This window comes from Chaetodon auriga, chromosome 15, assembly GCF_051107435.1.
Source record: "Chaetodon auriga isolate fChaAug3 chromosome 15, fChaAug3.hap1, whole genome shotgun sequence".
NCBI lineage: Eukaryota > Metazoa > Chordata > Actinopteri > Chaetodontiformes > Chaetodontidae > Chaetodon > Chaetodon auriga.
In genome coordinates this window covers 22,030,349-22,051,398 of record NC_135088.1, presented here as the reverse complement: position 1 = coordinate 22,051,398, position 21,050 = coordinate 22,030,349, and the positions used below count along the sequence as shown (strand labels likewise).

Here is a 21,050-nt window from a genome sequence, read left to right as displayed (position 1 = left end):
AAGTGCATTTAAAATGGTTTCAATGAGAAAATCTAACATTAGTTTATCTGAAGAACTCTCGATGGCAGCAGAAAACATGACATCCAAATAAAAAAATAAAAAACCCTGATGATGCTCGGCCTAGCAGTGGATAAGGGCTCTTGGTCCCAAATTAATTTTTAACTGAAATCAATATGAAGGTATACACCTGTATCCCAAACGACTGAAACATTTAGTCCATCAGTAAACAACACAACTTACAAAGCAAACAGACGTAATTGTGACATGCTCCAAAAGTCTGCTTCAAACTGACATGCTCTTAAGCAAAGACAAAAACATTAGAGTTGTTTAGAACAGAGTCATGCAAACATGCATTAACTTAATCAGCTTGTGTCAGTAAGGGGTGCAGTCATATATAATATAAAAATGTCTGTTGAGCTTGCCAATACAGGTTTGGGAGGCTCCAGCAGACACAGTGTGGCCTGCAGAGCCTCAATGCTTCACCCAGACAGACCAGAAGGTTTGGAACCATGTGTCCCATGTTTACAGGCCTGAGCTCGCACAGTAAGTGTATCCATGTATATGAATTAATACCATGCAACTATTCAAAATAACAAAACCCGAATCAGCCTCTTTTAAGCATGTTCATTAAGATAAAACAAAACATCATCATCCCCTTCTGACTACATTAGAGTCAAAAGCTCAGGCCTAACTCCCAAAAAACAAGAATGTAATGTCAAGAAGGCTTTACATGACTTTTATGGCTCTATTACATATAAAAAGAAGAAGATTATTAAGAATATATAAGAATATTTTGTAAGGCTTCATGTCACCACTTGCACTTCGTAATAAGGCAGGCAGGTGGCACTTCTCTAACATAAAACAGAAAAGAACCTAAAACCTCAATGCCCTCGTTGAGTTTAGTGAACCTGCTTCACCCCTTGTGACAAGGTTAACACACCAACAAATCAACGAATTCAGCATGCGAGGAGGGGCAGGGGGTTAATACAGAGATGAGAACCATTCCTGGACCAACTTACTGAATGTCTTTGTCCCATACCCATCATCACCTATCCCCAGGATGTCCTATTGGCGTCCAAAGAGTGCCAGAACAGAAGAAAGAGAGGAAGGAGGACAGCCGCAGCATAAGCAAAAGGTTCGAGGCAGTGACAGGAGGGAGCTGAACGCCCACAGATCTGTCTCTGTCCAGACACTGAGCAGCCAGCAGGGGGGGCCAAACACAACATGATAACATGTCGCCGGGCTGAGACTGAACCCAAATGCTCTTTGAAGGGAAACTGGGTCGAACAACATCACCATATGGGGACATATCACAGGAAAATGAACCGCATCGACTTGGTGTCTCTCCTGCTGACTGATCAGCATCTGAGGCAGAATATCTCTGACTGTGATCCAACAGAGAGAGAAAGAAAACAAAGATGACAGGAAATGACCAATGAGAGGAAGCAGGAAAGGCCTCCACGAAGCCTCTGTGCCCGAAATACACCTGCAAATCCCCTGTGAGCTCCACATGTGACCTACATGGACTCTCTGCATGGAAGAACATGTGTGTCTGCGCGCTTACTTACGGTCTGAATCACTGCCATCCTGCTCACCCTCTTTGTTCTTGTAGAATGGGAACTTTCGTGTAAAGATGAAATTCTTTTTACGTTTGTCATTGAATGACTGTGAAAGGAGAGAAAGCATGGGGCAAACAGGTATATCTGTCATGTTCATGCAGACAAAACAATTGCTTGCAGAAAATGCACATCAAGAAGCTCTGACAAGGAAAACTGAGTACGTTTCTCCCAGATTCTCATTTATTGTCAAAAAAGTTGATAATTGATTCATTCGGCTGCTAAAATGTGAGGATTTACTGCGTTTTATATAATTTAATATAATTTATGAAAAGTAACTTTAGGTTTTGGACTGATGATCTAGCAAAAGGAGACAATGTGAAGAGTAATGGGCATTTTTTAACTACTTTTTTACTGTTTTCTGACATGTTATAGACTAAATAATTAATAAAAAAAAAAATACAAAATTAAGAATTATGATGAAACATCACTCAAAAATAGAAATTGTTAGTTTTATGCCTAAATAATTTGACATAAAATATCTGAATACAGCAGTTCTGCTTCTGTCCACGAGCAATGATTGATTTGAATAACGGCAGGGAATTCATTAATCATATTTTATTGTCTGAACTGGGAAAACTTTAGCTTACTCTATAAAAAACAACAACAAATAGAAACATCTTTGTTTCATCCATCTGGGGAAATATACTGCAGGTCCCAGCACTTCTTGATGTGCCATAGATGCATCAGAGGTATTTTAAAGTCAAAGCAAGGTGAGAAAAGAGTTACAGAGCTCATGCTATGAGTACACACGTGGGGTTTAGTCATTTAGTGTCATAAGCACAAAAAACCCATGCAGTGATGAAAAGAAAAGATGGAACTCAAGAGGATGAGACTTCAAATAATGAACATGCTGTCTACATCGTCATTTGAAGCCAAAACTCTGCTGCTGATGTGGAACATGGAGGGTCATGGAGTGTGCTAACGGTCCAAACTTCAGACACCATTTACACCTGCTATGGTGCTTTTAGCTTACAAGTTGATAGAATATATTTGCATTTTTAATACAGTTGTGTAAATGAAATATCTGAATGAAAAGCAGGACATATAGGCAAAATATAAAAAGTTATGAATGGACATCAGACTACAGTGAGAACAACAGAGCTAAAGAACCAACATCTGACAATGCATACTGTGTGGTGCAGTTAAAGTTGGCTGCACAGGAAGCCATACAGTCACTTGAAGATGAACTTTTTCTTGCATACAGAAAGTTCACAGTTACATGTGAGCCACAATATGAATCATCAAATGAATGCAGTAAAAGAAACTGCCGCTTTGCAGCTCTCATAAAGTCACTTACCCCTTTAGAATCAAATGACCCTGGCTTGGCATTGAACTTCACAGTCTTTAGACGTGCCCGCTCTTTCCTTTCCACTCTGCCAAGCAAAGAGCCGTGTCAGTCACCAAAGAGATGAGATGAAACCACTCATGCTGACACAATGCCAAAGTACAGAAAGTCTGGGTGAGGACAAGTCTCAACCACTTTATTCTCTTCGTTTTAAAATTTCTATTCTCCTGTGTCATCGCACATTTGCATTGCAAATATGTGCTTGTATATACGTCCTGAGTTCACCTTTACATTGTGAGTCAGGACATCCTGATGAAGGTAAGTGCTGATTTTAATAATGCACTGGCCCAAACTGACTGAAGGCTTTTCATCTTTAGCCATCCGCTGGAGTTTCCGGAATTGAATGTCTTATGTCACACCCTGGTAATGGACAAGGCCATACTTTAAAATGATTCTTCCTCTTCTTGGCGACACCATTCTATTTTTTCACAAAGTTTGTTGAGGAATATCAATAAGTTGTTTTCTGTGTTTCTAAAGACCTTCCTTCCATCTCAATCACAGACGCACTGCTGTGTCATCAACTGATGACTGTTCCTCTTTTAGGACAATCCATATTATTCTCACAAATCATTGACAGGCATGTAGAATTTCCTCAACCACAAACAGATTTCTCTCCACTGCTCACCGTCTCTTGCTGGGGATGACACCCATTTCCTCACTGTCCCCTTGTGGGGTGACACGGCGGGCCTGCCACCACTCATCATCGGAGGCGTTGATGACGTGGAGGATGTCCCCGTACCTGAAGCTGAGCCCTTGGCTGGGCAGGCCACTGTCCTTTGACCTCTCATAGTCAAACAGTGCCCTATTCAGTGGAAGATAGCAGGATTATCAGGATTAGTACTGCAAATGCACTGAACTCCTATTTTTTTTCACTGTCATATGTCCATATGAGGTCTTTTCTAATTCGGTAGAAAGAAAGAGAAGCACAGCGTTACCAGGTCAGAGAGAACAGTGACTGTTGGTCCATGGGGGTTGCTATAATAAGAAATGCTCTTCTGTTTCAGTTACAGATCTCAAACCTGGTTTTACAGTGATGTGAGTGTTCAATCTTTATATTCAAGCAGTCCACACACTGTTCATAAAAGAAACATCATGAGCTGCATGTTTCTTCTCACTCATCTGTGGAAAAGAAAAATCAAAGTCCTTCCAAGACGTGGTCTTCGTATCACTTTGCCATGGTGTCTGGAATAAATCTGTGCAGACCTCACATGGACAATATCTGGATTTAGCTTTAACATCTAAAACAATGGTAAAATCCAAAAAAGACCAACCTCACATAGAGCGATCTCTTTTGATTGGTTCGCAGGGATCCTGACCCCGAGCTCATGCTGTGGTTCATCATCTGCTCCCGCAGGTCATGGATTTTGGCCTCAAAACGCCCGTACTCTGCAAGACAAGATGAGAGTAGATCAAGACTGACAGGTCTGCATTCAGAACCCAGAACATCCTGGGTAAGAGGAGGTCAACCTAACAATGCCACTAAAACTGACAGTGTCCCCAACCAAGTGAACATGATTTATTTGATTTCTTGATCATTCTTGTTTGGCCTGGACAGGAAAGAGGGAAAAACGAGGGGATGACATGCAACAAAGGTCGAACCCGGGCCGGTGCAGTGAGGACGGGGCACACGCTCGACCAGGCGATTTAACAGGACACCCCATGGTTTCTGGATTATTCTCACTACGGTAAAATTAAAGGAGATGATGACAAACAAAGGAAGTGTGCTCGAGGAAGATTTGCACTCAAAAATGGTCCTGCATAGAATTATATTCATTGTGAGCTCTACACAGTGCACTGGATGCACATCTCCATTGTTTATGTACATGAATACATGCAGTAGATATACAGTATATCTATAGTCATATTTCAACACTTTGCTATTTCTTTAAAATACTTTTAAAATACTATGTTCTAAGTTGGTGACATTATTTGCTGCCAATGCTCTGCAGTTGTTGTATTTACACAATTCAAGCCTGTATTTCTGTTTCGTATGGTCTAAATGAGCCACCACTGTCCACATCTAGATCACACTTTCCCCAATCATCCCCAGTTAATCTTCAGACAAGCAAGTGATTATGAGCCAAACCTGTGACATGGACCGATATTCATACAGCAACTATATAATTAAAACCATTTATTTCACTTAGAACGGCCCACCAAGATTTCCAGTCAGTGACGTCTGAGACCATGAAGTGAAACGCTCTTGGCAAAGTAAAAGAGGATGTCAGGATGTGAAAACCCGTCACTCCGTTGACAAGTATGCTTTTCCTGACAGTGCAGTTACTAAGAGGATGAAAAAACTGATAACTTGAGGCATGGCTGGCTAATCTGTCACTTACAGAAGATCAACCAGTGAGGAGACGTGACATGTTCTGTCATGACACGACCAACCACAACCTGCACGACCCGTCATCTAGATATCAAAGATAAATACTGTAAATATAGATACGAATACTAAATATGTTACAATATTTTTTCCAGTGTTATCCAAGAAAACCTGCTTTCCAGCTACGACTGCCACACTTCCATCAAACACTTTCATGCTCCCTCTGATACTGATGTGATTCTCCATCACCATAAAAGTTAGACTACTAAAGAAATCACAAGGCTGCGTCTACACATGTGAATGAAACTCAAATGACGAGATTCCCTTTCAAACTGGATAATCACCGACAACAAAATGCAAAATGACAAAGTTCTACATACTTTACTTTAAACGGATCTTCCTCTCATTCTTTTCTGCCCGTCTCACTCTAAAATAGGTCTCACATACCTGTCTGCATGGTCACTTTGATGTTACATCCCCTACTGTGGTCATCTCTGTCTTACATTGTGTTCCCCTCGTGCTCCTTCGCTCTGCTCTCTACACACAGTCCAATTCTGTGCCGAGTGCAGCGCTAAGTAGAGAAAGGGAAACACCTCTATCTCTCCTGTGGCTGCTCATAAGCAGCACAGAGGCGGAGACAAGTGCAAATGGATGCAGGGAGCAGCAGAAGTGTTTTTAAAGCAGTGCATGTTTGCTTTATCGCTCTGAGACCTACTGGACAACTCTCTCCCTCATACTGTATGTGCATCTGATCATGTATAAACACCATACAGTGACACATTAAGAAGGAAGTTCCTGGTTTTCTGATGATATGAGGAATTTAAGAGTGTACAGTATGTGTGTGTGTGTGTGTGTGTGTGTGTGTGTGTGTGTGTGTGTGTAGAATATAAGTGAAAAAAATCTCTAATCCTACAAATACTAACTTACTGAAACTGGAAACTAGTTGGCCCTGAACATGTTCCAGGGCATGTTTCTCTTGTACCTGTGGGGCTTGTTTTGCAACTACATACTGTTCGCCATCTCACATGCAGCTTATGTGACCTGATCCCCCTCAAGCATCTGTATTTTATGAATTTGTAAAGTTCCTGGAGTATGTGAGTGTGATATTTGAATCTTGGCACCCAGAAGCCTCTGCCTGCCTCTACCTGTGTCTCTGAAGGCAGAACTGTCTTGAAATTAGCTTGAAACAACTTTTTAAATTAACATTCAGCACTTGCAAAGCACATCATCAGTTAAGTTGTGTTTTAAAAAAGGAAAACAGACTGAATATGAAACTGTTGAAATTCCCATTTATCTAGGGATATCCAGCCATGCATCCAGTAAGGTTTTGGATGAATTTGTTCCGGCTGTTATTCCCTACTGACACCTCTAACTCCACTCCAATACAATGGAAGTCAAGGGGATTTTTTTGGATTTTTTTTTGGATTCACAGCAACAACTTAGATTTGTTAAAAAAAAACAACAAAAAAAACAGCAGTGTCCAGAGACAGCATCCTGGTTTCTCTGGAGACTGTGGACAGTTTTTACGATAATATACTTTTGGAAAACACCTCACAATGAATACTGTGGACAGCTGAGCTGAGATTAAACACAGCTATGTAATGAAACAAAATAAATACATCATAAAGGCATTACACTGAGACACAATACATGAGTATCTGTCTCTGTACATCCTGATAATAACCTCCTGACAGACAGCATACTTAAAACGAGCATACAATTCAAAATACGTTTTCAAAGAGGAGGAAGAAAGGACACTGAAGGGTCACGACCTGGGAACACAGGAACCAAAGGTGAAGTCAGGAGGGTTTAAAAAGTGCACTGCAGTGGAGGAGTGACAGTCAAACAGGCTGGGAGAGGAAAGGATGAGGTGTGCTTCAGTGTGTCAAAGGCTTGGTGAGGAGGAGTGAACAGACTGTCTGTGATAGCATTCACTCAGCGGCTCTCACTCAGCCGAGCCCTGGTGAATGCTGCTAAAGCTCAGAGCAGCCACAGGTGCCAATGGCACGAACCTGGTGCAGGAGAGTGGGCCCGCCGCGGTGAGCATAAAGCAAGTTCTGATGGGTAAGAAGAGAAAGCAGTTGTTAGTCCCAGAGGGATTTAGAGCCCAGTTAGTCAGCAAGACCCAGCATTAAGATGTCACCTGCGGCAGGAACCAGGCCACGGGTTGGATGAGTGAAATGGGATCATCATTCAATGAAACTTCTTTCTCATCCCAAAGCTAAGACTCTTGATTCAAGATTGAGTCTGATGTCCAGTCAAATAGCTTCTCCACTGATCTTAGCCACTCTACTGGAGAGTCTCCAGCAAGACAGAGGAAAGTCAGCCTGAGTTTCTGGACTATAAAATTTGCATCAGCTCTCAAGATTTTAAAAAATAGGTCATGTTTGAGAAGCAAAAGCAATCTAAGGCCAAGACTGGCTCAGGCCTGAGTGATGCTCTCAGCATAAATCAAGAAAGGCATAAAGAAACCCTGACTCAACATGTAAAGCTTTTAACTTCTTAAATGTTGGGTTTTACAGATTAACCTTGATATAGATACTTTTGAGGCAAACACGCACAGCTCTCGTTATAAGGGTCTGGGCAGTTTGTGAGTTTGGCACCTCTGAGACATTGAGAGGTCTCTGACCATGAGTCATTGTCTCTCCAGCCCTCGAGCAGATACTGCTGCTGCTGACCTTAATCAGAGGAGGCATGTCACCAGTCAAAGATGTCTGATCCACTACATGTTAACTCACAGAAGGTTGGCAGACAGTCTTTGGTAGATGTGAATTAGCATGAACATGCTCTGTATGGTTTATTACAATTTACATGCTGAGGCTACAGGACAGAAAAAAAACAAACAAAAACAAAACACAAACCAAATTCAAACAAATAAAATGTTCATTGAATAAGATGATAGCATTCCTTCCTTCTCTAAACCCCTTTCAGACTTACAACTTTGTGTAGTTGGACTAATTCCAGCAAAGAGTGCACTGACTGTGTGGCACACAACTGCACTATTTAAAGATAGTAAAGGGAGAGAAAATTCATATAATTATCTTTACTGTACAACCTTTGAATCAGACTATTTCCTGTTTCCACTCATTACAGTGGGGGATTTTTTTTCTTTGTCAAGGTATCTGACACCCTGTGCACTGCTTTAAAAAAAAAAAAAAACAGCTGATGGACACTTTCACTGAGGCTCATGGAACTCTTATTCTGAAAGTGAAATCTGACAGAAGAAGATCAGTTGAAGTGTCACCTTAACTCAAATCTCATCTATGAGAGAACCGCTGAGGAGACCTTTCAATGTCAGCAGCCATGTGTCATGTGTGATGCAATGAAAGGACAAAAGAAAGCAAACCAAAGCAAACATGACATGAGGAGTGAGTGACCTTGCATTGTTTTCCAGATTAAGCTATAAGGAGGTACGATTTTTGTTTCTCAGGCTACATAAATCCCACCAGCTCTGCTATGGCACACACTGGTGAAGCTGTCACAACATGGAGGCAGAGTCTCTAAAACACTGCTTCTTATTTACATGTTTAAATGAATCAAATGAATGAAAAAAACTTGAAACATTAAATCCACAAAGGATGGCTTTCCTATAACTTTATTAGGGTAAGAATCCTAAAGGTACAGTATGCAGGCATCACAATATTCCTGTAGGCTCTTACATTGTTTGTCTTTTGTCTAAGATACTGTGCACAGGCTGTTTTATAGTGTGGTCATTTGATGTCTCTCTGTCACTTTTTGCTTTTCATTCTTATTTCATTCTCTGTGGTGCTGAGCTTTAATTCCTGGAAGGGTTTGGTAGTGCCGTGTAAGTACAGTTTGCAATGAAACATAAGGTGAGCCATCATTTGGCCTGATTATGACCAAATCCCTCAGTGGGTAGAGGAGATGTACCTCAGCACTCTCCTGTGTGTGACTGTGCTGCTGAGCAGGACGTTCATGCCACAGGCTGACTCACCTTCAGGTCTGTACTGGGCAATGATGGTGACCACCTGTCCAGCTCCTTTCAGTGCTGCTGCTGCTTGTTCATGTGTAGCTCCTCGTAGGTCGATGCCATTTACCTGTTTAAACAACAAGGAACATTCATTGGACACGTTACAATGACCTGCGACACAGATGAGCTGCGCTGTATTTCACACCTGTACAATTACATGTTCTGTAATGTTATCACATTATGAAGAGCTGCTGCTAAAATCAGACTGTCTTTCATATAATGTGAGAAGGGTGGGCTCCATATAATTCACATTAAAATGGTCATCTCAAGGAGGGAAGTCTCTGTTTCTCTGTTGCTTTAATTAAGAGGATTAATGCTGTTTTCCACTTTTATCTCTGACACTCCCTTCACAGTTGGTGTGCTGTCCTTCAGTGTTAGGTCAACTGTGGAAATGGCGACAGACCAAAGAGCCCCAGGTGTAAGTGCAAAATATCCACATTGGATATATACACAGGATGTGCAGAGATAGAAGAATGTATGGCCAATAAGTGGGGAGAGACAGAGGAAGTTATTGTTAGATTTCAAAACCAGGCCACTGTTGGAATATTAACTGCCTGCTTTCATCAAGGTAGATCAAGGTGCTGATTGGACGCAAATTAACAGCCAGACAGTGCACTTCATTCAACAATCTGCAGGCTACACAATACCCTAACACAACAATGGAGTGAGACAGTGTAATCTGTCGCACAGTGTGGTATTAGTGTGGGAGGCAAACTGCTACAATTAATTATAATGAGGCAGAACAATCACTTCCTGCCAGTTACTGGAAAACCGTGTAATCTGTTCATCATCTCAGTAAGTCATCATACATACATTCATTTTTCTCCTTTGGTGTACGGCTCTCGTGCTGCGAGCAAACTATGCAGGATGTGTTTTGAACCTCAGATTGTAAAGCCACTGCTTTACCGGGTGTGGATGCTGCCTGAGTCAAGTGATTATTATTGTGAAAACACAAAACTGATAATGCCCACAAAGGCAGCAGTGACCATGGAAATGTGATTTAGGAGTTTGTTGAACTTCCTTATCAAAATGATAGGCCCCTGCTCTACCTCAAAGTGCATGCTGCAAAAGCCTCCCTATCGGCTAATGTTGCTCTCTTACTAAAAATTGCTTTTCTGAAAATGGGATGTTTTTAAAGTAAAATCATATTTACAGGTATATAAGACTGTTAAATGTGGTGTGGAATGCTAATACCTACTACTGAGGAAATCAGAGTGCAAACATTTCAGGAAAAAAATCATCTCTGCTGTACACTTAAAGCAGTCCTTCGAGTTCATATCAAATGGATTTTCAAAAGTTGGAATGAGTGAGCCAGGTCGTGTCATTTAATGCATCTCAATCTCATTTTACACGATGAAAAGGTACCCAGGTAAGACATAAAAAACTCCACACCATTCTACACTTCACACCGTCTTCCAGTGTGTACAATCACACTGCTCTGAGGTATAGAGTGCAGGTACAATATGTGTAGAATTCCCTCAGAAGCAAACGCAATCAAATGAGCAGAATGTGAATACTCAGTTTTGAAAAGGTCAAAATTGTGAGGATTTCAAAGTATATTCTGGACTATATATCTCGATTTCATGACTCATGAGTATTAAGTGTTTCTTTAGCTAGTTAGTTGCAGAGACACTTGTACAGAATCATTTCATGTTGCTCTTTGGTGATCTGAATCTAGGCAAGCTGATGCGCCTTTGAATGCACGACAGCAAACGCTGTCTGTTGCATGTTTGTCACTCAGTAGATAGTCCGTTACACCTCCTGCATACAGCGACATTTCGTCTAGACATTCAGGAGGACCACCAGTCTGAATCCTTGCAAGAAGATTCTTAAGGAAATGTTACTTGATTTCAAAGCTGTAACTACATTTCCTCCCCATTATCAATAAATGAATTAATTCTTTTTGCAATTAAATTGTCAGAAAATACTGAAAATCCTTGGAACATTTTTACTTGTTCAGAGTTTTACTAGTTCAGAGTGATGTGCTAAATGGACTTGTTTTGTTCAAGCAACAGTCCAAAACCCAAAGCAGCAAATGCTCACATTTGAAGTTTTTAATTGACTGAAATTAGTTAAAGTATTAATTATCAGGGTTGATAAGCTGATTAATTTTCTGTTGTCAACTCACTGGGTTATCAACTAATTGATAAATTAATTATTTGTTTCAACATGCCGGATTCAAAGGCATTTTCGACATGTAGCGCCTTGGCACATAGATCACAGGTGATCCACCCGTAAAGATCACTCATAATTTATACAACCAGTTATTTCTCTAGCTGATGGATCACACACTGTAGCATGATAAATCTATGGTAAGACAGAACGGAGCAAGAGACTAATTTAGTCTGCATAACTATGTTGATTACAGAGAGTGAAAAAGACCTTACCCACCTTCATTTAACTGCTACAGTCTAAAGGGTGAAAAAAACTTAAACCCGAACAAAAACAAACAACGTGATGTTTAAAGCTAAAAGGATACAAGATCAAAACGGTTCAGAATGGAAAACCCAGGAATATAATGGCATTTCTGGAGCTGAGAAGCATACTATTCAACATGATGGGTGTAAAATGTATTTACTAATAACTACCACAGACGCACTACACTTCTCTGTGGTAACACTGGAGAAATGCTGCAGGACTTAAAAAAGAAAAAAAAAGGACTAAGTTGTTAGTGTTTGGCCCAGAAAATGAATCTAGGCCAGTGGGACTATTACACTCTCTATTAATACATGGGAACACTAAGGTTTAGCAAGGTGTCGACCATTTTAAAAGTACAGGTTAAAACCCAGCTGTCCAGTCTTCTTTTAGTTTGGGGTCTTTCTGATCACTTCTGATATAAAGATTCTAACATATAACAGGTAAAGGATTTTTTACATTTGGATGGAAAGAGCTTGTATTTTGAGTTATTAAAGGCTATTGTACTTCTTTTCAACATATGAGAGAGAACAAGACTTATAATCTCTTTGAATGTTGTCCAGCATGAGTGTGTGTCTTGTATCTATATAATCAGGCAGAGGTGGCTCACTCACCGATAAGATCTGGTCGCCTCGCCTCAGCTCTCCACTCAGGTCAGCGGGCCCTCCTGCCAGGATGAAGGAGACAAAGATACCCTCGCCATCTTCTCCGCCCACGATGTTGAAGCCCAGGCCTGTGGAGCCTTTGTGGAGCACGACCTTCCTGGGTTCCCTGTACAGACAGTTCAGATAGTACATCAGCTCAGGAGAGTCAGTGGGTTTCAGCATCTTCAGCTTGGGTGATGAAGGACAGAGAGGTGGACAACAATCGCACGGAGCGCCGACAAAAGCCTCAGTGATGCTTTGCTCAGGCAACGGAGCTCAAAGACTGCTGGAGCTCCACAGGGATACGGTGCTCTACTTAGATCACTTGTCCCCAATTCAGTTCTGACGGAAAAGGAAGCTCGTCACATGCTGGCACACACACTGGTTTGCTTTCCATCGCTCTCTCACACATACACTCACACTAGCATACATGCATGAGACATGTACAAACATACACTGAAGGACACTTGGTCCCAATAGGGCTGCTGAAGCATTTTCAGGGTACAGACTCAAAAAGAAACATACTGTGCTTTCAGCCACAGTCTCTCCTTTCAACAAGATTTGGCTCAAGGCATCCCATATGAAAAAGTTTTTGTTGTTTAGCACTGAAGTAGCACCGACGGTGTAAATGGTGGGGCATTGAAAGAGGTGCGATCTACAGTGTGACGACAGCAGTCATTCCTCAGAAACACTATCTGACAAACCAAACACCACTGAAATCAAACTATTTGACATTTTGTTATTTGCCCATCATACTTATTATGAAATGACACCTGACATATCTAAAAGCCCTTCCAGGGGACAACCAAGCACAGAAATGTCATCATGAATGTAAGCAGCATACTGCCATCTGCAGGCGAATGCATAAACTCCAGGAGCATGAAGAAGCAGAGCCGCATCACTGAGTGCTTCAGGCCGTTTTCCTTGAGGCTTTTCAGAGTGAAGCTGTTGAGTACATGCTTATTGTCTCTTGTTCTTTGGAGGTACCAATTAAGTGTCCTCTGTGGTCCACCCAACTGCTTCTGTGACAGTGTTTCACTGTGAACAAAGCCAGCCTCCTATTGATCGTCATTTAAAAACGAGCCAGTGTTGTGTACAAACATTTGGTTTTATGCTAAACTGTAACATAACTTGTAGTTAGTGACAGCACCGTTTCCATGAATTCTAAATAGGCAGACCGAAATTATCCCCAACAACAGGCTGATTTGCATACATACAGGAATTTCAAATGGAGCACAGACATCCTGATTCCAGTCTTCCCTCTGCCATTTTCAACCATCTTTGCAACCCTGCAAGTTTATGCCAATAAATTCTGATCATGCAGCAATGCAGTTTTGATGCCCTACAGAATGAATTGACATTTTGTCTAAGTTATAAATAGATAAGACTTTGCAGAAAGCTGCTGTGGGGCAGATAAAGGAATCATTCATGCAAAGAGCGGAGGAGATATAATACGGAGAGCATGGTTTCTTCTTCATATGTATATCATAGCAAGCAAAACGTCTGCTCAACAAAGCCGATCATAGTCTATGATCATTCAGTGGAAAACAAGCTTTCAGCAGTTTATTGCTGATGTGTTATTATAGCTGACACTTAATCAACCCCCCACCGTAAACGCTTGATTAATCATGGAACATTCTAAACATGAATAATAAGGTTACAATAAGTGAACTACATTTGAAAAACAAGTTAACTTTGGTGGTTCGACTTCATGTTCCTGACATTTTGGTTCTCTGAAAAAATCTCTGCACTGTATCTGCACCGAATACATGAAGCTCAAGATGCACACCTAAGCCACAGACTTAGGATCAGTGACAGCTGGATAATGCTTCTTTGGGTGGATTTGTACAACTGAACCAAAATGAAGGTACTGTCCTCAATTGAACCAGTTTGTTTCACAGGGAGGAGAGTTAGAATGTTTGTAAAAAATAGTCTTCTGAGCACACCAGAGTGCAAAAAATTGTAGTAAAGCCACCATATATGATGAGGCCAAGTCTGCACATCACAACCTGCAAGAACTGTGCAATCTGGACATTATACGACATCCTTCTTCATTACACTCTCCATTCAGACAAGGAGAAACTCAGGCCAGCAAGTGACTGACGATTATGTGGCCGTATGTAGCCACAGTGCTTTCTTCTGTCATTTCTATTAGTTAATCTGAAAAGGAGGTTTTAAAAGTCAGGCCTGTCACTTTCTACAAAACAGCAACACTGTTGTCTATCTGCAGTAAACACCTGTTTGTTCTGCCATGTGGCAAACTGACAGATGATTGGTTTCTTGGACTGATAAAACCTTAGAAAGAAGGACTGAAACACCTGTGTTTGGCATCACTGTCAAACAGATCTTTCAAGCAATCAGACCTGAATGCAACTGTGTGATTAAAACTAAAATTACCATTCATAACATGTGTATACTCCAACTACCGGTCCGTTATTACTCAGTACTAGATGTGTTGTCTAATGCTATATATCTACACATACATGTGCGTCATACAGTTCATGTTAGTTTCCATCTTTGATGTTATGGCCCATGAACATAGGAGGATCAAATTGAAAACAAATCTAATTCATAAAATATCGTATTGTTATATAAATTAATCAGAAAGAAAGAAAAAAAAAAACATATTCAGCTCTACATATCATGTTAAATTCCCAGAGCATTCATCAAAATCCAATCTGCTGCACATATTGATAGAAGAAAATAGCATCATAGAGGAATAGTGATAGACTCCAGCTGTAAAAGCAAGCACTATTTCTAAAGGGATGGATTGTCCCGCATTACAAAACTCTATTATCTAAAGAAGAAGTGGTCGCTCCTCTAATTTAATACTGCAGTTCATTTTAAGCTCAGCGAGGCTTTGCCAAGAATTCAGCTCGGCTGCTGAATGACTCAATCTTAAAGCTGTCAATACAGGCTCCTTATTTCATGGCTCTTCAGTGCACCTTTGCTTGCCCCCAGTCCCAGAGATGTGATTCACTGTATATTGGATCAGTCATAGGAGAAATGCACTTATAACTCATTTTTACTCCATTCACTTGAGACTGAAATTAATCTGTGAAGGAACTGTGCTACCATGGTAACAGCAAAAACCAGGAAATGTATCAGCTGAACAAAGTTGACTTTAAAGCATGAAGTTAAACAGTGAAAAGTACGTTTTGTTTCATTCTCACATGCAGAGCAATAAAATATTTGTTTGGATATGGCAGGCAGCAACATGCCCACACACACACACACACACACACACACACACACACACACACTAAATACTTAACAGCATTATTTCATTCTAAATCAAACACATTTTTATGAATGTACATGCAGCACAGACAGGCAGTAGGTGGTGAGGTTTAGGCACTGGTCGGAGGTCAAAGATCAAGCTTGAAAGAATTAGGTTAGTAAAAGTGTCAGAGCACAACAAGCGAGGTCACTTGTCACCTTGGCAGCATGCAACAGCCTCTGCAGTGGCACATTTATGACTAAACCAATCCTTGACGTTCCATTTCCATGTGGGTGCTTCCCTTTGGACTAAGATGCTCTCTGCTTCCCTCGTTCACATCTCCTCCTCGCATCTTAGTCCCAACAATCAGGGAAGCGAGACAGAGACAGGAGGATGGAGGGACTGTGTTCAAGGGTACATCCCTGCTCACTCCAATGTCATTTTCAGGAGATGGCAACACCCATGGTGCAGAGCATCTCATCTGTCCTATGATGTTTAGAAATGACTCACAGTTTCAATTGCACTGATGGACAATTAAAATCTTAATCACGTAAGGAACAGAAAGGACATGAGAGAACAATAAAATCAGCTATTAACGCACAACAATATGAATATTACGCTAATGGGGCTGTATAATTGTTATCCAATTATACAATAAACATTATTCTGAAATGAACCGCTCTGCATAAAGAGTACTTGTACTTTTGGTACTTTAAGTATTCATATGTTGGAACTGATACTTTTTTTTTTTTTGAAGTAACATTTTAAATGCATGACTTTTACTTGCAACAGAGTATTTCTACACTGTGGTATCGCTACTTCTACTTACTGTAAGTAAACAATCTGAGTACTTCTTCCAGCATGGACAAGACTGACAATGTGCTGGTGGTAGATAAGACTAGGAGGCTCTTGCTAATTCAGAGCAGAGAAGGAAACGGAGGGAGGAAAGGCATGCTAGCTTGAGAAAACAACACCAAGACACGGTTGCTGTCGGCTCGAAGGAGTGGGACACTGAACGCATAAGAGAAAACCAGATGGTTACAGAGGATGATATGGTAAGATGGCATGCCATGTCAAGGTGGGATGGGACACAGTGTCAGAGCACAGAGTGGTGGTGATGGTGGTGGTAGTAAGTACCTGGTGATGTCCGAGTCAGGGAACAGGCTTAAGTGATAGTTTGGGAGGGGAGCGGAGTGGAGGAGGCTTTTGTCGCACTCCACTGGGGAATAGTGTCGGGGGGAGGGTGCTTTTTCACATAGTTTGTTCACAGTGCTGTAAACTGGCTCAGGAGGCCTACAGTGGAGTGAGAGACAAGAGCAGAGAGGTTAGTGTCCAGAGACAGAGGTGTGGATGAAGGCTCTGGGACAAACAAAGATGATGGCACACAGATGAAAGACATGAAGAAGAGAAGAAATACAGCAGTATGAGGCGTGGCAGAGAGAGGAGGAAGTACTGGTACGTGGTGGAAACTGATTTTGGTTCTTGCTGGTCAAAGCACAAAAGAAGGAGAGTTGGCATGCTTTATGTCTTTAAAAGTCATTTCCTGCCAGAATCAATATCATTATATATGATATATATGTTCACCATGATTATTGATCAACCAGTCATTCTGATAATCCGGCTATTACTAACAATTCTTTTCATTATTGACTGATCTGTCTGAATTATTCATTTGATCAACTGATCAATTGTTCAGTCCATATCAGAAATTTTTGAAAATGCTCTGGAAAATTTTCCACAGTCCAAAGTAATGTCCTCAAAAAGCTTCGTTTGGTCAGACCACCAGTCTAAAACCCAACAATATTCAATTTACAATGAAGAAAACAGAGAGAAGCAGAAGATCCTGACATTTGAGAAGCTGGAGACAAAGAATGTTTGCCATTCTTTGATAAGTGACAATGACAGACAGCACATGAAATGAGAAAAATTGTGAACAATTGTTCAGGCACTGATGAGTCATCAGCTGTAGCTGTTTCAGCACTTGCTGTCATGGTTATTCATGAAACTAATGTCTATATCAACATGTTACATGTGGCAGTGGTTTAAAAAAGCTAAATGATTTCTATCAGTTTAAAGAAAACTCATTTATGTTATTAAAATGTATGCAGCAAGCTGATCCAAGAGCTCTTTAAGTATGTACTTTTTCGCCATGAAATAAAGAGATATAAATGTGATTTGGTTTGGCAGCAAGGTTTATCTTCAATTTAAGTGTTTTGTTGATTACCTGTGATGACTCAATATAAATTCTGATGTTTAGGCAAAACCTCTGCCACTGTGTTCATAAGTTAATGGTAAATGCTAAAACGTTTGCTAAAGGCTAAAGTATTTTACACATATCTTAAGTTTGCTAACATTAGCCACTATGAGCTATTCTTACCAGACCAGGTAAGACTGTAGCAGCAAAATCTGTGAGCATATTGGATTAGGCAACGGTGTGTTTCATTGCTATCAATTCATGTCTTTATTTGTAAGACAAGGATCGTGTTATTTCTTCATTCAAATGTTGTATGCTGACACATTAAAATGAGATTTTAATGTGTCAGCACGCTCCCTAGACAAAGCAATCTATCTATCACTTTCAACTTCTTCACTGGTGACCACCTTATTTGGAAATCTTATACACTGCAGCATTTTGTACAACATAACTGGGCATGAAAATAACTTTTAAAAAAGTTACATTCATATATATTTTAGATGATAGAGAGGTTATATCTGAGGAGAACGATTTAAGCTGAAACATTCAACAGTACCTCAGAATTTCTTCACAGCATTTCATCAGACATCCAGAACCAAAAGACAATGGGCTCATGCTTAAAAGAAGTGCTATGATGTAATTTCCATTCCAAACGAGTCAGTGACAAAACATGCAAGAACATGCAGGAGGTGGCTGACCACACTAAATATCTCACCTCAACTGGAAGTGCTGGGAATCAAACCTGTGACCCTCCCCGTCATCTAGCGAGGGATTTCTAATAGGATGGAAAAAGTAAACTTTTGATCACCAACCATATTTCAGATTACCATATTTTATCATAAAAATTCTATTTATCTATTTACATTCACACAGCTGATTTTTCAAACATTAAGACACCGATGAAAGAAACACTTGGATGCATGCTGCGTAGAGGAAAAGGAGATAAGGGAAAAAGCCACGTCCTTGAAGGTACTGAAGTGAACGTCCATGTCAGGGATTTAGAGTCATCAACAAGATCATGATGAAACATCAAAGTGTGTCAGCTCATGCACAGTTTCCTGCATGGAGAGGCAGTGCTGCTCTGCTGCAGAAGCACTGCAAATTCATATCGTTGGCTAAACATTCAGTGAGCACTCAGTGTGCGCTGTTTGTGGATTCAAGTGTGCTAACTGGAGCATGCAGTGCAGTATGTGAGCTTAGAAAGGAGTAATTATGCATAATGTGTGTGTTTGAGACACTGGCCTGTCATACTACTACTGCAGATGTAGAGACACACACACACACACACACACACACACACACACACACACACACACACACACACACACACACACTCACTCACTCACTCACTGTTTGGCATCCCTTGAGCATACTGCCACCTACACACTTCTCTCTTCCTCATCCATCTCCTGCTTTCTCTCTCTCTGACCAGCTGTTGCATTCTGTTTAAACATGAAAACATCTTCACAAAACCACTCTGTGCCCACTGGCTCACTGTGGCTGAAGAAAGAAATGTAGAGCTAAAGCTATCTGGTATCATCATAATAATGGCTCCATTAAATTTCACATTACAGTCCTTCTTCATGGAAAATATTTGTTTTCAGAATTAAAATGAAAAGTCCAAATAGAAAATGAAAAGAGATCAAATTGATTATTATTTTATTACACTTTAATTTATTATATATTATTATTCATTACAATTTAAAATGCAAAAACCTGAAGGGAAATGCGAAAATTGAAAGCTTAAATTGTAAAGATGAAATCTAAAATGGCAATGGAAACAAGGAAAGTGAAACATCAAACATGAAACTGAAATCTGAAAATGGAAAATCTTAAATGGAAATACTGAAATTAAAAGCTTAAACAGAAAAAAAAACATTGTTTTCCATTTGCACTTTAGCATTTTCCATTTTAAGTTTCATCTTTTCCATATTCCATTTGGCATTTCCATTTTGCATGTGAAATTTGGCTTTTCATGTTGTATGTAAATGAGGGGGCGTGACCCAAAGACTGGAGAGGGGGTTTGAAATGGCTGGAGAACACAGGCAGCTTCTGGACAGCAGGGGGAGCTAACTGCTAAAGAGCACAGTGAGTTTGGCAGATCAGTCCAAACTAGAGAAGGAACCACACCGTGCTCTGATCCACAGTGGCTTTCAGCAATGGCACAGCCGGACATCGTCTCACAGCTGAGACGTGGCTGAGTGGTTAGTGTAGGTGACCACTGTGTGGGACAGCGACGTCTGAAACCTGGTGTGGAAACCTTCAGAGTCTGGAATAGTTTATTGTTTACTGAACAACACATTATTTCACATTTCACTATCCTAAAATAAGAAGTGGAATGAAAAACAGGATTGTTATGGCTAATTCCACTATTTAAACACAAATACAAATAATTTAGCTTCTTCCAAGGACAGCAGAGCAAATGACTAACTACATAATCCTAAATGAATTACTGTAACAGTAGTAAATAAAAACCTGTGACTTTGAGTTGACAGCCAAATGAGTCATCGTATCTTTCTAATTTCAGCAGCGGATCTGCCAAAGTAGAAGCAAATACCATAAAGCACAGAATATGTGTACTGATAGTGAATCACTCATTTAAAGTCTGTTCATTACTTCTTACTCTTCATTATTACTAGTCAGGAGAAGAGTGCAATTTATTGATCCCCTGAGAAATTCAGGTGCCACAGGAGCAATCACATACAGTACAAAAATGTACAGCACAGAATAACAAGATAAAAGAAGGAAAATGAAAAATAAGATAATTATAGATGGATTAAAAGTATAAAATATCAAATAAAATACAAGACTTTAATAAGTTGTCAGTGTGTCTGAGTGAGAGAAAAAGTCCTGACTCCAGTTGTGGCAACACTGCAGCAGACCGCTGACCCAAAGCTGTGAAACCAAGTGGACCCTTACTGTGATGTTCAGGTGAAACATGTCTGCCTACAGGGACGACAAGTCCGAGCAACAAAAACACTGCAGAGACTGTGTTAACCTCACACACTGCACTTCTGCCTGTTATATTTCTAGACTGGAGTGCACTGGGATAATGTCTGTGTCTTCTACAGATGCACTGTTGTGCAGCAAGCACCCCAGACCTTCACTTGCCTTTATACTTGTGTTCACAGTGAAGTGACCAATAAAAGTGATTTGATACAAGACTATGTTTCCCTGTTGGGGTGTACTCCGGTCTAATTCAGTACAATTCAAAAGTTAACAGACCCCTCTATGGTTCCTTCCTCCTGTTTGACTTAAGGTGAGAAGCAACACAACACTGAACCTCACTGTGACAC

The 21,050-nt window shown here is 40.5% G+C and overlaps 1 protein-coding gene across 34 annotated transcripts in view; it reads right to left on the bottom strand.

The window, feature by feature from the left end:
- The window catches only part of dlg2 (discs, large homolog 2 (Drosophila)), a 193,289-nt gene that overhangs the window by 10,654 nt on the left and 161,585 nt on the right, over positions 1-21,050 (bottom strand). For 11 of the 34 annotated variants that reach the window (XM_076750278.1, XM_076750281.1, XM_076750279.1 and 8 more), the window contains 10 exons: positions 18,470-18,529; positions 16,698-16,853; positions 12,311-12,467; positions 9,246-9,348; positions 7,303-7,347; positions 4,236-4,350; positions 3,590-3,766; positions 2,917-2,992; positions 1,569-1,665; positions 241-297 (listed from right to left, as the gene is read on the bottom strand). In XM_076750278.1, coding sequence (XP_076606393.1) covers positions 241-297; positions 1,569-1,665; positions 2,917-2,992; positions 3,590-3,766; positions 4,236-4,350; positions 7,303-7,347; positions 9,246-9,348; positions 12,311-12,467; positions 16,698-16,853; positions 18,470-18,529 — 1,043 coding nt within the window. Of the gene's footprint in view, positions 1-240; positions 298-1,019; positions 1,066-1,568; positions 1,666-2,916; positions 2,993-3,589; positions 3,767-4,235; positions 4,351-5,737; positions 5,874-7,302; positions 7,348-9,245; positions 9,349-12,310; positions 12,468-16,697; positions 16,854-18,469; positions 18,530-21,050 lie in introns of those variants that run through there. The other 23 variants (XM_076750292.1, XM_076750294.1, XM_076750310.1 and 20 more) reach the window with 12 other exon arrangements.